At 37.6% G+C, this 17,508-nt stretch overlaps 2 protein-coding genes across 2 annotated transcripts; both read left to right on the top strand.

Moving 5' to 3' along the window:
- Positions 1–8,153: 8,153 nt before the first annotated feature.
- On the top strand, positions 8,154–10,254 carry LOC141251715 (uncharacterized). Its single transcript, XM_073670404.1, is given in 3 exon segments — positions 8,154–8,427; positions 8,827–9,200; positions 9,202–10,254. Coding segments are annotated over 3 exon segments (1,701 nt in total).
- A 1,368-nt stretch (positions 10,255–11,622) lies between these two features.
- LOC141251714 (uncharacterized) lies at positions 11,623–12,432 on the top strand. Its single transcript, XM_073670403.1, has 3 exons — positions 11,623–12,110; positions 12,193–12,258; positions 12,333–12,432. The coding sequence occupies exons 1-3, from the start codon at positions 11,623–11,625 to the stop codon at positions 12,430–12,432; spliced, it is 654 nt and encodes a 217-aa protein (XP_073526504.1).
- Positions 12,433–17,508: the final 5,076 nt, after the last annotated feature.

Below are 17,508 nucleotides of genomic sequence, written 5' to 3'. Positions count from 1 at the left end.
TCTTTGGTTGAAGACCTTGTACGCTTTGTTTGCTGGGACATAGCCAAGAATGATGGCTTCATCACTTTGTGCATCAAACTTCACTAAATTATCTTTCCCGATAATCAGCACGTAACACTTGCATCCAAAAACCCTGAAGTGAGATATGCTTGGAGGATACCCCTTGATCAGCTCGTAGGGAGTCTTGCCTAGAGAAGGTCGTAGAAAGGCTCTGTTGGTGATGTAGCATGCAGTGTTCACCGCGTCAACCCATAGAGAAGGAGTGACACCGCTTTGAAGTAGCATGGTGTGCGCCATCTCTACTAGCATTCGATTATTTCTTTCAACCACTCCATTCTGTTGTGGTGTCCTAGGAGCTGAGAAATCGTGAGCAATTCCTCTTTCAACGCAGTAGCTCAACATCTCACCATTCTCAAATTCAGTTCCATGATCAGATCTTATAGAGCGCATCTTCAGAGATAGAGAATTATCGAGTAGGGCGACTAGCTCTATGAAGCGCGAGGAGGCTTGATCCTTGGAGCGCAGGAATAAGGTCCACATGAACCTAGAGTAGTCATCAACGATCACAAATACATAGCGTGCTCCACCAGGACTTTGAACGCGCATTGGGCCACAGAGGTCCATGTGAAGAAGCTCAAGAGGCTTATTTCTTGTGACGTTCTGCTTAGCTTGGAAAGAGGTTCATACTTGTTTGCCCTTAACACAATTAGCACAGTGTGTCAAGTTGTCTATCTTGATGAGAGGCAGACCACGAACTAGCTCCTTTGCATGCAACTTATGTAGAAGATGAAGATTTACATGCCCTAGTCATTGATGCCATAATTCTGTTTGATCTTCAATAGTAGCGAGACAAAGGTGACCTTTTGGGATGAAGTTGGAGTCGAAGATATAAGTGTTGTTGACTCGCTTCCCCCTTAGGATGATCTCCCCAATAGCATTTCTCACAAGGCACTTCGAGGTAGTGAAGGTCACTTCATTTGGTCCCTCATCACAGAGTTGAGATACACTTAAGAAGTTGTAACGAAGGATCTCCACAAAATTCACCATCTGGATCTCTATCTTGTCATTCAGATGTACCTTTCCGTGTCCAGTAATTTCTCTAGTTCTCTTGACGCCAAATGATACGCTTCCACCATCATATTCTTGAAAACTTCCTAATCTCTCCTTGTCTCCAGTCATGTGACATGAGCAGCCACTGTCTATGTACCATTTGCTCTCGCTGCTCAAGTTTTCCTGTAAATAAGCAATCAAACTTTTGGAACCCACTGAAGCTCAACTTTTCTGGGTGGATTAGTATTCTGGTTAGTATAAGGAGAAGTACTACGATCGAGCCTTTGGCCTTTAGATGAGGAGGCAATCGCTAGGTAAGAAGCTTCATTCAAGCTACTCACTTCGCATGTAGCGCGAGTGGGTGACTTGTATGCCTTTTTACTTAGCGCTTGCTTCTTCTTGCAAGAGTGTATAGTGTGACCATTGTTACCACATAACCTGCACCATTCCTTGTACTTCACATAGCCATATTTTCCCTTTCCAGGTCTAAAGGGCTTCCTATCCTTAATCTTAGGATCTATTATGTTTGTGGCATTCCCTTGGGTTTGGCTCACATACATCTTATGAGCCTTTTCCCCATGAAACTAGTGATGTCATCCCCTACTGGTTGTTCAAGTGCCTTAACCTTTTTCTCTAAGAATTCATTCTTGCTTCTACATATTTGAAGAGCCTTGTCTAAGGTTTCAGCTTTTTTCACTTAATTCTCTGGTGAGCTTTTCACTAGCACTCAAGCACTTGGAGGAGTCTACGTCATATCCTAATCCCGGTCTAGCTTTTACAAAGACAGTTTGATTCACTGTTTTCTCATTAACAGATTCAGTTAATTCAGTGATCTTAGTAAGAATTAGCCCTAAGTCGCTTTCTACCTTGAGTTCTAGGTCCTTTGACGACCCCCCTTGAGGTTTCTTACCCTTGCAACCCTTGCAGGATTTCGTCATCAGACTCAGTTCCCTAGATTTTACTAAGGCCTTCTCTTTCTCAACTAACCTAGTGGATAGGTCAAGACATTCACTACGTAGTTCAGCAACTTCCTCTTCATATTCAGTGACTTGAGATTCTAAGACTTCAGTGTCCTCTAGTAGCCCCTTAATCATATTGATAAGGTCTTTCTTTTCAAGCATATTCAAGCGATTAGGAAAAGAATCAGGAGTTTTTACCTCAGAGGTGAGTGCCTCTGCATCGGCCATGAGACATTTGCCTTGGAATCCTTCGTGAGGATCAGCTTCATCATCTTCTTCTCCCCAAGCTGAGAAAAGCGCCTTCTTCTCAGTGACCTCTACCTTTGGGTTAGTGCACGTCTTGGCGAGATGGTCCTTCTCTTGGCAGTTATAGCATGTCTACTCCTTGAGATCGCGCTTAGCTGATGATGATGCTTCGCCTGGTCCAGCTCTCTTCTTGAACCATTTCTTAACCATCTTAGTCATAAGGGCGATTTTTGTATCATCGTCATCGTCTTCTTCACCGTCATTGATGTCCATCTTCTCAAGCACATTCATAAGCTTCAGCGCTGTTCCAGTGGCTTTTTTTTATCTTGTGTCCCTTTAGCAAATTAGCGTTTTCTTGGTCGAAGAACTTGCCAAATATGTCTACAACTGAAAGCTTCTTGCAACCTGGCGACATGAGTGTGATTCTTCGAGTGAGCTTGAATTTATTGCTCATAGTGTAGATGACAGCCAGTGTCTGCTCAGAGGCTGGAATGGTTACACCAGAGGCCGTTAGTTTGTTGACCAGAATGGTGAAGCGCGATTGGCAGGCTGACACGCTTTCCCCAGGGAGTTGTTTGAAGGATTGAAACTCCCTTTGAAGCGTGAACTTTCTGGTGTCCTTCTGATCTTTGCTTCCTCTGTGTATGGAGATGATAGCTTCCCACATATCTTTGGCAGTTGGAATTCCAATGACCTTGTCAATGTCTGTGCGAGAAAGTCCACACAGAATCAGTTGTCGAGCTTTTGAATTCTTCTCCATCTTGGCGTAGTGCTCTGGTTGCCAATCCTTTCTATCCTTCAATTCTAGAAGCACTTCGTCACCAAGTTCTATGATTTTCCAACATCGGTAGTCTTGGGTTTGGATGAAAGTCGTGTGAACTCCCATCCACCAATCAAGTTCTCCTTCTCGAAGCTGGTGAGGTTTGTTGAGGGACATGCCGAGGTTGAACTCTGAGTTCTTCATTGTCGTAGTGGAATTGGATCCTGTTCTGATACCAATTGTGGATCATGAAGAACTTAGTCTAACTAAAGATATAATCTTTTGTGCGGAATATAAGACTAAGAACAAATAAACACTTCAATTCCAAAACGTTGGTTGATTTGATTTCTTTTGAGACTTACAACTACTAGGAGAACACACAGTTCTTAGTTTCTCTCAACTCTCCTAGCTATTGCCTAAGCTCTAAATCAAGATGAACTCTTTCTCTCTAGTTCGACAACCACAATATAAGGATAATAAACTAAAATACTTATACTATGGCATAATCACCGGGAACTAATTACCTAAAAGCAAGTGAATAATAATAAATAAAGTATTAAATCTAAACTAGCCGAATATAATGATAAACTAGCTTCAACTGTTAAGATCTCGAATCTGGTAAATCTCTTGGTGAATCAACTCTTTCCTTCTTTAGCTCTCTTTTCTTCTTTAGCTTCAAGGAAGATTTCTTTCCATAAATACGCGCTCGGTCCCCTTGAGCGTCTTTGGTCCCCTTGAGCGCGTCCTTCTTGTAAAGCGTGTTACTTTGTGCAGCTCGATCCTTCGCTCTCCATGTTCGGTCCCCTTCAGTATTCTTCGGTTCCCTTGCTCCTATCTAAGCGCCTTGAGCGCTAGTCTTCTCGCTGAACTCGCTCTTGTCTCTTCTCTTGCTCTCGTTGCTTTCCACACTTAATCTTCCTAAGTAACTCAAAGGCCTATCTATTTCCTGCGATATCTCATTCAATAGACATATTAGTTCATAAGGTAGTTTGTTATCATTAAAACTAAAGCATTATCAGTTATACGAACTAAGGGGCTAGTTCATATAACTAACAGCCTCCACCTTTCATTCTTATCGCGCATCTCACCTCGGCATAATTATCTAAGATCCAATAAGCCATTGTAGTCGGGACTTTAATGAATTTCAGATTTAAAAGATCTCCAAACCCCATTGTCTCACCAAGTTTTTCTGATCTTCATTTAGGACAATTATCGTCTCAACAAACATCTTTGGAATGTTTCAGGTAAGTAATTTTGGGAATCCATTGTCATCAATTTCTTGTTTCACTGCTTTCCTTTTACCTCCCACTTCGATCTGATCTATTCATTGTCTCTTGCCAAGCATTTTTCCAATTTCTTCCTTCTTTCCTTTCTTTTTCTCCCGAACCTCTAAGTTTAAACTTTCAGAGTCCTTTGCCTTCTCTTGTGCCTCTTGGTTTTGTGGACAAACTTTTAATTCTTCTTGCGAAGACACATATACTGCTATTTTTGAAGATGCGTCTTTGCTACCTAGATGAATCATGTAATAATAAATATGTCAATTTAGAAAAATATAAGTTATATCTTCAGCATTTTTTTGAAGTTGAATTATTCTTTTATATGAACTTCATACTTGATAGTTGTGATCCAGTTTGTCAATTTCATGAACCTTTATTTTTTTTGTCCCCCACTTTCTTTGGTAACTGCACTCACATCCACATCAGAACATCATATCAAACTCTAAATTCTAAGTAAAATGCTGACTTCTTAAGATTCATAGAATCTTGAAGTATGGAACATTCTCCTATTTGAATGAACATGTCTCAGTTTTGATGCAGATTTTTAGGTCATGCAATCTCATCCACAACAGAACATCATTTCAACTCTAAATTCTACGTCGAAATCCTGAGATATTTTATTAAGGTTCATGCAACTTCAAACTATGGAACATTCTACTATTTTTTAATGGACATATCTCAGTTGTTTTTTCATGCATATTCCAGGTTCTGTAATCTCATGCACACCAGAACATTACATCAACTCTAATTTCTAGGTCAAAACCCTAAAACAAACAATAAAACTTCATTTTTAAACTAAAAAAACATCATTTTTAGTTTTCTAGGTCAAAATCTAAAAAGAAAGTGCAAAAACATCAAATAAACATAGTAAAAACACTAGTATCTAGGTCGAAATCCAAACTTAGGTTTTAATCCGGGATTTTTCTTACCGTCACTGTGAGAGTCGCTTTCTGTTCATGACATGTCGATTTTTGATACTACTCGTCGAACAATAGGAATCGATTGCAACAATGAAGATGATTGTCTAGCACATCCATCACATCAAGGCCCTTATGGTAGGCCCTCTAAAAGAAGATCATCTAAGTGATTATGAAGACGAATAGAAGGACTTGAATCAGGGCCCATTCCCTGAACTTAGAACTCCTTAGGAATCCAAAAGCTCTCTCTTATCCATATGTATTTTGTGCTCTTATTACTTTCTTATTAATATACTAAGTGTGCTTTTGTGTTTAAATGATTGCTTGCTATAGTTTTTACAAGGAGCGACTCACTTGACTGTTTTCATATGCATCACTTAATCATTTCTCTAGAGGGCACGCACGTGCTATGCTTATTTTTCCTTGTTTAATATTGAGCATGTCCTTTTAAATGATGTCAAAAAGGGGAATAATACATGCATATGAGTTATTTAATTAAGGGGGAACTAACACTCGTGGTAAGTTCAAAAGGGCAATAAGTGCAAATTGTTCATAGGTTAAGGGGAAATCAATGATTATTTCTTTCTCAACTCCTTTGGCTAATCGTATATATCTATGCCAAGATTCTATGTTTGTCATTATTAAAAAAGGGGGAATTGTTGGGTTATAGGAACTAGATCATAGTCACTATAACCTACGATCTCTCACTTTTAATGATCGCAAATATTTTTATTTACTAATGTCTACCTTGAGTGAGTTATTGCAGGATATTAATAGGCCTTTGATCAAATTAGTCCATTGGAGCAAAGGAATTAACGAGTTTGAGTTAGGAAGCTAAAGCGACTAAAGCGAGAAGAGAAACAACGCATTGAAAGCGCTTCACCAGAGTTAGGGAACCGAGTACCAAAGTTAGCGAACTGAGTACCATAGTCAAGAGAATCGAGCAAATAAGGTTCCGTATAACACAAGAGAGTGATGCGCTAAAGGAAACCAAGTGACAAGGAAGGGAACCGAGCACGTAAAAGAGGAAAGATATCTTCCCAGTTCCTATAAAGGGAAAGATAGAGTTTTTACAAGATCTCCTAGATTCACAATCTAGGTTGTTAGAGCTACTTTGTTATCTTTGAGTTTCTGTTATGATTCATAGTATTATTTAATTAGATTATATAGCTTTTAGTAGATTAGTTCCTGACGATTATGCCTTTAGTATAAATAGCTCAGTTTAACGAATTAGAAAGGGTTGTTCATTCATTGAAATTATCTTTGTTGATTTAGAGTTTAGGCAATATCTAGGAGAGTTTAGGAAGACAAACTAGAAACTGTGTTTCGCCTTGAAGTTGTAAACTCTAAGAGAATCAATAAAGAAGATTGTTTTGGAATTCATTGTATTAAAAGTCTTAATCTTTTCCGCATAAAAGAACCATTCTTTAGTTAGATTAAGTACATAAATCACACGATCCACAAAGTGTTTATGAACCACAAACAATGAACAATGAGTACTATACAATGAAGATTGAGTAGTATACAATGAACAACGAGTCATAGAGATAACACATGTATCCTTACAACTTTACACTATAATAATGAATAAGAAAATGAACATTGATGTATAAATCATGAAGAAATGTGAAAAATAGATTAACACTTGAACATTAACAACCAAATCGATTTCCCCAATCAATTTACCCACGCAATTAGACAATTTCATAACAACAATTGTCCCATTCAAATACAATTTCGCAGTTTTAATGGTGTTTCACAGCTATGAACCCTAACAAGAAATTTCCACCAAGTTTTATCAACCATAGCATTGAAATACTATCAAATCAACGATTATTCATAAGCACAACAAGTAATAAAAGAAAACGAAAATATAAATACGAATTTTGAAGGAGTAATCAAATAGTTACCTGAAACATTTGAACTGTTGTCCTCCATCTCCATTTCGAGTTGTTGCTGCTAGTGTGAGTCATCTCCGGCAAGGTACAACAACAACGCGACAGGGAGAGCTACCGTATTCGATCGGAGGGCAGAATTCGAAGCTTCATCGAGAAATCGAGAGGGACGAGGAGACGAGAGAAGAGCATAGATATTTTGGATTTTATGTGGTGTTAGTTTGTAGAGAAGAACATTTTCCTTATTTCTAATCTTAACCTTGTCATTAACATATCTCTCTATTTAAAAAAAATACCATTTTTAATAAATTTTAAAAAACATTACTGATTTAATTTGATGCTCCTATTACTTACCATATTCTAATTTAGTACTCCCTCCGTTCCTTTATAAAGATCCCACTTTCCTAATCCGGCGTCCCAAAATATAAGTCCCATTTGCCATTTTTAGAATTTTTTTAAACCCAAAATTTACTTTCTCAATGCACTTTTACATATCCCAATACACTTTTACACACCATCTCTCTTTATTAAATTACCCCTATTTTTCTTCTCTCTATCTCTCTCCTCTAATCATTACAATTTTCATTTTTCTCTCTCCTATTTAATTTCTCCTTCACAATTCCTTAAATTGTTTAGAAAACACTAAACGGGATCTTTAAATGGGGACGGAGGTAGTACAACTTATCATGAAAAATAGCCTCCTACTTTTAAAACTCTTTCTCAAAAGGGTCGTTATGTCTTTTTCTCTAGGCAGAATGTTCTACCACTTCTAACCATGTTTCCACCTTGACATCACCTCACGGACTAATTAAAAATCAGACAAAAAAAAACCCAAAATTTTCCTCCATTTCTGCCAGATTTGATTTCTAATCGGACAGACCAGACGAGAAGATCACTCTGGAGTTAACCCCATTTTTACTCCGAATTTCGGTTTCCACAAACCTCAAATTGATTCAGTACATTAGCTTCGAGTAGACATCAATCGCGATTATGGTGTCGGTGCTGGAGAGTTGAATAACAAGAAGAAGAGGAAGAAGCAGATGTCTTGTATGGATCTCAGCGCTATAAGAAAACGTCTGTCCCCTTCCCACTCTTCAAATCAGAGCTCCTCCATCAGCGTCTCTCGAATCGCCGCCGAGAAGCGTCTCGGCTTCAATGGCGCCGGATTCCTGAAATCATTCGGTGCTCTACTGCTGATTCTCCCACTTCTCGCTGCTGTCTCATTCGTCTTCCGGAGCCCCCGCTCCGATCGGACATTGCCGTTTGCTGATGCTAGGGTTTTGGAGTCCAAACCTCCTTTGATAATTAATTCGGATTCGACAGGTGAAATTTTCTTTGATATTTTGCTTTCTTCCGTTTATTGTGACATTTTGGCGAACTCGGATGCATAACTGATCATTGATGACTTTTCTTTATCAAGACCAACTGATCTGATTCTCTTTTCATGCTATATATGTAGGAACTAGGAGATAGTAGAAAGATATGAATCTGTGATCTGATTCTCTTGCTAAAATGTGACTGGTAAAGTGGTGATTAAGATCTATGGCAGTTCAGATCAGCTAGCCTTTTTCATGTTTTGAGTTTCATTGTACAATTCCAGTATGTTGATCCTTCTGTCATTGCATATTGCAATATTAACTATAGAATGTAGATGTAGAATTGTTGATGTTCACTGTCTTCAGACTGTTGTATGGACATAATCATGGCTTTGAACATTTGCAGGTTCATTACATGATGAATCAACATTGAAGAGTCTGCTTGACGGTCTTCTTATCCCCGGCTTCAACAAATCCTCCTGCCTAAGCAGATATCAATCCTCCTCCTACCGAAAACCCTCACCCTACAAACCATCTCCACACCTCCTCTCCAAACTAAGAAGCTACGAACATCTCCATAACCGTTGTGGGCCCAACACAAAACCCTACACAGAAGCCCTAAACCAACTCAAATCGGGCTCAACCGCCGCTCCAACCGACTGCAACTACCTCGTCTGGATATCCTTCAGCGGCTTAGGCAACAGAATCTTAACAATCGCGTCAGCTTTCCTCTACGCTCTCCTCACAAACCGAGTCCTCCTAATCGATCCAGGCGCCGATTTTAACCGATCTCCTATGCGAGCCATTCCCAGAAGCCTCCTGGTTTCTCCCTAACGACTTCCCATTAAAGAAACAGTTCACCACCTTCACGCAGAAATCTCCTCAGTGCCATGGATACATGCTCAAGAACAACCTCTACTCTTCCTCAGAAACAGTACCATCTTATCTGTACGTCCATCTGGTGCACGATTACAATGATCAAGATAAACTCTTCTTCTGCGAGCAAGAACAGCTCATTCTCGGTAAGGTTCCGTGGGTGATAATGAAAACCGATAACTACTTCGTCCCTTCTCTGTTTCTGATACCATCTTTAAAGGACGAGCTGAGCAAACTATTCCCTGAAAAAGTCGCGCTTTTTCACCATCTCGGAAGGTATCTTTTCCACCCGACGAATCAAGTATGGGGTTTGATCACAAGATACTACGATTCGTATCTAGCTAAAGCAGACGAGAGAATCGGTATGCAGATTAGGGTTTTCGACACCGGCGACATTGCATTTCCTCATGTTAAAGATCAGATTCTGAAATGCGCAATCCAAGAGAATCTACTCCCTGAATTCGAACCCGACGAAACCATACCAGTTTCGAAGTCAGATAAATCAAAAGCGGTGCTATTAACATCGTTGAAATCAGGGTACTACGAAACCCTAAAAGATCTATACTGGGAGCACTCCGCCATTACAGGGGAGGTGGTGAGTTTCTTCCAGCCAAGCCACGAGGAGTTTCAGCAGAGCAACAAGAAGAACCATAACAGGAAGGCGTTAGCAGAGATGTATCTGTTGAGTTTGAGTGATAAGCTGATCACGAGCGCTTGGTCCACGTTCGGGTATGTAGCGCAGAGCCTTGGAGGGCTGAAGCCATGGATATTGACCAAGGCTGAAAACTATACAACGCCGGAGCCTGCGTGTGTCAGGGCTGTGTCAATGGAGCCGTGCTTCCATGCTCCTCCTTTCTGGGATTGTAAGGAGAAGAGGGGGACTGATACTGGCGCGATTCTGCCGCATGTTAGGCACTGTGAGGATATTACTTGGGGGCTCAAGCTTGTAGACGAATAGGGACAGGGTTGGTTTTATACTTCCTTTTCTTATGCATTCTGTTTCTGACTCTTCTATGAGTATGAGTAGTGCAGGATAAGGATGTTTTGATTCTTTACTTACTCAACGGAATTCAGAGTATAATTTTTGATAGTTAAGGTCTGTTTTATCATTGTCAATTGACTCCCTTGCTGCTGTGTTGGGTTTCAAATTCAGCTCAATTTCTAGAATGTTACTCTCTCTCTGAATCTTGCTAATATTTTTCAATATATAGGTAAGAATATAGTCGTGAGTGTTCTTGTTCGATTCGTCTTAATAAATATTTTAAAAATATCAAATTTTAAAATTTGTACATTAATATATTTAGATATATATATGATAGAAAACATGCATCGTTAAAATGCATCGTCAGACGTGAAAAAGAAACAGAAAAATGGACGGTACTTCTATTAACAAAAAAGGGTTAAGTACGTGGTTGGTCCTAAACTTTTTTCTCATTTAAAGATTTTCAGTTGGTCCCTGGTCTTTCAAAGGTCGTTTCATTGCTATTCCTTAAGGTAATATTTCTTAATTTCTTGTATGTGTTTTATGTATTAAAATAAATATTTCTTTCGGAGATAATTATTTTAGAGTAATTTTATTGGATACAAATACATGTTAATTGACCAATTTTCTCCTTATTTATCACATTTATTCGTATATAATTATTATATTAAAATTATTTTATTTTTCTAGACATTGTTTTTTATATTTTCAATAATACTTAATAGGATTATTTAAGAAAAGAAATTTCAATCTTAATTTAATTTGTATGGACAAGTATTTACAAATAGAAATAAAGGGAAAGAAAACATCTTTTTGTTTGGGCCTAAAATATTAATGTAACCTTTGTCAGTTAAATACTTGAATGTTAGTTCTCAGCCTTTCAAGTGTCAGCATCTAAATTGGAAGTGCTAATTCTTAAGATAATATGCTTGTTATCCAAATATTTTTCTGATTTGTTTAATTTAGACTGATAAGTGTATTTATTATTTATAAAGACATTATTTTAAATAAGTATTTTTATTGTTTTCGAAATGTGTAATTAAATAAATTTCATTTTATTCTCTAATTTATTAAAAAAATTACACATTTTTTTATAAAACATACTTTTAATTAAACATATTTATTATTAAAACTCTTTTTATAAATAAATTTTACACACGTCTAACAAAGCCTTACTAAGAAAATTTTATATGCTAAAATTGGGTGTGAGTTTTTTTTTTTTTTTTTTGATTTCCCAAAGGCCCAAAAATTTGAGATGGAAAAGAGGAGCCACAGAAATGGCTATCAAGAACACTAGTGAAACAAAAACAGAGTACCGAATTTGGGGAAGAATAAGATAAGAAAATGGCGGTTCACGCTCATCAGGCGCTGAATTTTGCCGCCAATTCCCAAGCTCCCTTCAAATTCCCATACCGTATAAAATCTCAACGCTCGAAATTTCCAATTCCTAGATCGTCTCTCACCTCCTCCGCCACCAAATCCAATCTTCTCACTCTCATCGCCGACCAGGATCGCGGCCTAAAATCGCAGCAAAACCCTAAAATCCGATCTGAAATCATACAAGCAATCGAAGACCTCGCGACTCTAGGCAAGGACTCGGTCACCACCGGCTCCTCTCTCTCCGGGACATGGCGGATGATGTGGACCACCGAGAAAGAGCAGCTGTTCATCGTTCAGAACGCCGGATTGTTCGGCACCAAAGCCGGCGACGTTTTACAGGTGATTGACGTCGATACTCTTACTCTCAACAATGTCATCACCTTCCCGCCCTCTGGTGTCTTCTTCGTGAGATCCGGTATCGAAATCGCCTCCAATCAGAGAGTCAATTTCAGGTTACTCTTCCGTTATCATTTCACTTTTTCTGCCAGTGCTTGATTTCATCTCTTCCTTATTGGATTTTCTGTTTGTGGTTAGATTTACAAGTGCGGTGTTGCGTGGGAAGGATTGGGATCTCCCATTGCCACCATTCGGACAAGGATGGTAAGCAATAATTTACGCCATTTTTTGTGTGTGTTGTTTGGTTGAATTGAAAGTGGTGAGTATATATGTTGCAGGTTTGAATCTGTATATCTAGATGATGATATTCGAGTTGCAAAGGATATACGTGGAGATTATTTGGTGGTTGATCGTGCTCCTTATGAGTGGAAAGAGTGATAACCATTACTCATGGATTTGATGAACTTTGTTTGAATCTGTATATCGAGATGACTGGTCAAGTATATCAAGAAGTATGCCTCTTTTTTCTTGCATTATTGCTGGCTTGTACAACTTCAAGCATGATCTCAGATTACCTTCATTTAGTATTTAGAAAAATAATATTAAATTGACTTAACAAGTTTAATGCACCTGGATTCGTTAATATGCTACCCAATCTTAAGGAAGATTACAATATCTTGGCAAATCTTTTTATCGATTTTTATTTCTAATTAAAATTAATGATAGAAATCATCATATTAATTATATCTTTTTAATTTTTTTTACCATTTTAACTTAAAGTTACAGTTTTTAATACCGAAAAATCAATTAGTTTTTAATGAAAATTAAACGAAATACCTTATCCATCTCCAACAAGTCATTAAGCTCTAACTCCAACTATTAATTCAATTTCAAGTCTAGTTTCAATCCACCATGCCGAACAAACCCCTTTTTTTAAAACAAAGCCTTAATGACTTTCAAAAAATAATTGTAAGATTAAATAAAATAACCTGAATTTTTAAGGAATGTAACGAAAAAAACTTCACCTTCAAAAGTAAATAAAATAATTTTAATTTTATGGTGGTGTTAAATATATAACTTTTTCATATTTGGTTTTAGAATTTCTTTTGTTTTATTGATAATAAGTGATATTTCTCATTTTTTATTGAGACAAAATATTAATCTTGAAATTTAGTGTTCTTCCTCCCAGCTTCAGCCATCTGCTGCTTATCGTTTTTCTAGGATTTATACTTCAAATTACGCCTTTCAAATTGTTTATTTGCTTGTCTATACTTGATTAGATGTTCATTATATGACTTAATTCTCGTCTTATGTAGCTTAACTAGTGTAATACCCCTGCCTTGCGGGATTTGTATTATCAAAGAATTTAGTTATTATTAATTACTCGTGTATGTCCGTGGCACGCACGAGAATATTTTAATATGTAAATTACTAAAATATGTAAATTATGATAATATTTTCTAGGGTGTTTTTTGTAAGTACCCCCTATACATACTTATCACAAGCAATTACATCTCTTATTTAAGTAAATAAGTATTTGACCCCTTTATATCTAACCCTAAATCAGCCGCTTCCTTCATTTCAACGAAATTCGTTCTCTCTCCTTCTCACTCGATCACACTCTCAGGCTCCCACTCGATCACGCTCGAACGGCTCCGGCTGGACTGGATCGCTCTCTAACGCTCAGACTCGATCACGCTCGATCGCTCCGACTCGACTCGATCTCTCCAACTCGATCGTTCCGACTCGATCTCTCCGACTCGATCGTTCCGACTCGATCTCTCTGACTCGATCACGCTCCGACTCGATCACGTTCCCTCTCACCGACTCGGTCGCTCATTCGCTTCGCTCGCGTCTGGATCCCTCGCTGCGCTCGGGATCTTTCGAACAGTGGACTGAATCCGCTCTAGATATAGTTGCTCAATACAGTGGATCGCAAACCGCTCAAAAAAAGGTTGATGACAATATCAATCTTGTGTTGCTGACAATATGTACTGATGTCCTATTGCTGACAATATGTACCAAAATCTTCCACATTAGTGGTAGTAAGTATAGCTGAAAATAATTGTTCGATGACAATAATTGTTTGAATTGTTTGATGACAATATTGATTGATGACAATAATTGTTTGAATTGTTTGATGACAATATGTACCGATGTTTGTGTTGCTGAAAATATGTACAGATGTTTGTGTTGCTGACAATATGTACAGATGTTTGTGTTGCTGACAATATGTACAGATGTTGTGTTGCTGACAATATGTACAGATGTTGTGTTGCTGACAATAATTGGTTGATGACAATATCGGTGTTGTGTTGCTGACAATAATTGGTTGATGACAATATCGGTGTTGTGTTGCTGACAATATGTACAGATGTTTCTGTTGATGACAATATGTACAAATGTCCTGTTGCTGACAATATGTCAGATGTCTTGTTGCTGACAATATGTACTAATGTCCTGTTGCTGACAATATGTACTAAAATCTTCAACATTAGTGGTAGTAAGTATTGATGAGAATAATTGTTCAATGACAATAATTGTACCACTATTTGTTGATGACAATAGTGGTAGTAAGGTTTGATGAAAATAATTGTTTTAGTGGACAATGAAACTTGCAATTTTCTATATGATGACAATAATTATATACTTGATGACACTAATGGTTGGTGTTTTTTATCTTTTAGATTTGGTGTGTTGAAGATGAAGGTATTAACAGTTTTGTGTGGAGGTGTGTGGAAGATGCATGATGCATATATCCATTACGATGGAGACATCACCTCGAAAGCATTTATCATTGATGACGGGATGCAACTAGATGATATTAAATTGAAGATAATTGATAGATTCAAACTCAATGTTGAAGCTAGTGAGCTTTTATTAAGTCATTTGCATCCTTCTCAAAAGTTAAGAAGCCCATATGTTGTAGATGGAGAGGACGATTTTGATTCATTCAAGGCTATCAACGAATCACCCAGCGTGTTGTGGGGTTTACCATTGCATGTTTCATTGCATGATAGAAAGATACGCAACCAACTATGCATGATTAATTTTCCTGAAAAAGCTTTAGAAACTATTGATGAAGTTGAAGAAGGTTTAGAAGCTATTGATTACAATTATATGAGTAACAACTGTAATCAATATGCTCAGATTGGGAAGGATTTTATGCATGTTGGTCAATGTTTTGACAGTAAAGAAGAGTTGCAGGCTGCTATTCGCAATCTAGGCATTCAAAAGAACTTTGGATACAGGGTTTATAAATCAGAACCTAACCTAATCAAGCTTAGATGTGTTGATAAGGACTGCAATTGGAGGTTATGGGCTGCTGTCTTAAAAGGGAGTGTAAACTTTGAGATTAGGAAATTTAACGAAACTCATACATGCTCATTTGATGTTCGATGTGCCAACCGTTCTAAACCTTTATAAAACAGTTGGAGAGGAAATCAAGACTAGGTAATGCTTCTGAACTGTGATGACAATACTATTGTCATCACGGAATATAGTATTGTCATCAATTGATGACAATATTGTATCTTATATAATATTGTCAACACCAATGATGACAAAAAAAACTGCACTAATATTGTCAACATGCAGGTACTTATCTGGCGTCAAACATGGACCGAATCCCAAATCAATTCAAAATGACATGAGGAATGAGTACTCTCAAGATGTTAGCTATTGGAAAGCAAGGGAATGGGCCCAAAACTTGATAAGAGGCACACCGGAATCGAACTATAGACTATTTCCATCATATTGCTTTGTTCTTAAAGAAGTAAACCCAGGGACTTATGCGAACTATATCATTGGAGATGAAAGCCGATTCAAGTATGTATTCATTGCAATTGGGGCTTGTGTTAGAGGTTTTAATTACATGAGAAAGGTCATTTTTCAACTTAATTTCATAATTAATTTGAATTCACAAATTTTGATGACACACTTTATTTTGTATAGGTGATTATGGTGGATGGTACTCATTTACATGGGAAATACGAGGGTAATCTTATGATATCCACGACACAAGATGCTAACAATCAAATCTACCCATTGGTGTTTGCTATTGTAGATTCGGAGAATGATGATTCTTGGACATGGTTTGTTGAACAATTACATAATGTTATACCAAGTACACAATCCTTAGTGTTTGTCTCAGATCGACACAAGAGCATTGCGAAGGGTATTGAGAGAGTATACAATACAGCCAAACATGTGGTATGCACAAGGCATCTTAAGGAAAATTTGAAAACATTGTTCAAGAAAAAAGGTACACTACACTTATTTACAAAAACATCCGAAAGCTATACAAAGAAAGAGTTTGGGGAGTACTTTCAAAGGATTTGTGACATAGACTCACAAATGGGAGATTACTTACTACGAGCAAATTTGGAGAAGTGGGCAAGGTCACACTATAAAGGTAACACTCTTGCTGAGAAAAAATTATTGTCATCGGGGATAATGTCATCAGAATAATTATTGTCATCAGAATAATTATTGTCATCAGAATAATTATTGTCATCAGAATAATTATTGTCTTCAAAATAATTATTGTCTTCAATGTGATGACATTGTGGACATTGCCTTTTAATTACAGGTGATCGATACAACATTATGACAACCAACAATTCAGAAAGTATAAACGCAGTGTTAAAGGAAGCAAGAGCGTACCAACTTGTGGCACTACTAGAGTACATAAGAGAATTGTTATCAAGTTGGTTCTATAAACGTAGAAAACTTATTGAGAGGTGCAAGAATCAATTGCCACCACATGTAAGGAGTATGGTGGAAGAGAGGTACAAGGAGTCGCAGAAGTATGACCAATTTGAGATTGTTGGAGGACAATTTACCGGCATGGTGGATCTCTTAAACAAGACATGCAGTTGTAAGGTATTTGATTTGGATCACATCCCATGTGTGCATTCAATGGCTGCCATTCAGAAGGTGAAGGGTAACATAACTGATTTTATCAGTAGCTATTATCACTATACCACTTGGGAAAAGTCATACGAGGAAACAATATATCCCGTGCCTATGAAATCGCAATGGATTGTCCCCAAGGACATCTTAAGCATAGAGTGTAACCCTCCACATGTGAGGAAACAAGGTGGAAGGCCAAGAAAACGAAGAATACTTTCTGAAGGAGAGTTTAGGAGACCTATCATCAAGAAAACGAGAAAACCATTGAAGTGTGGAAAATGTGGAAATACTGGACACAATAGGAAAACATGTAGTTATAATGCCTCAAGTAGTAGGAACATTACAATGCAAGTAGATTAGATTGTTTGGAATCATTTTTTAAGTAATGAAACGTTATTGTCAGCATAAATATCATATTGTTGTCATTGAGATGTTATTGTCTTCACTTATATCTTATTGTCAGCATATCTTTATCGTCATCACTCATGTTATTTTGGAATTATAAAGGCGTTATTGTCTTCACTTATATCTTATTGTCAGCAAGGATATGTTATTGTCAGCAAGGATATGTTATGTCATCACTCATGTTATTTTGGAATC

This window comes from Phyllobates terribilis, unplaced genomic scaffold (assembly GCF_046119375.1).
Source record: "Phyllobates terribilis strain yellow unplaced genomic scaffold, ASM4611937v1 Scaffold_7595__1_contigs__length_36623, whole genome shotgun sequence".
NCBI classification, from domain to species: domain Eukaryota; kingdom Metazoa; phylum Chordata; class Amphibia; order Anura; family Dendrobatidae; genus Phyllobates; species Phyllobates terribilis.
Note: the sequence above shows the minus strand (reverse complement) of the source record. Positions and strands in the feature narration are given on the sequence as shown.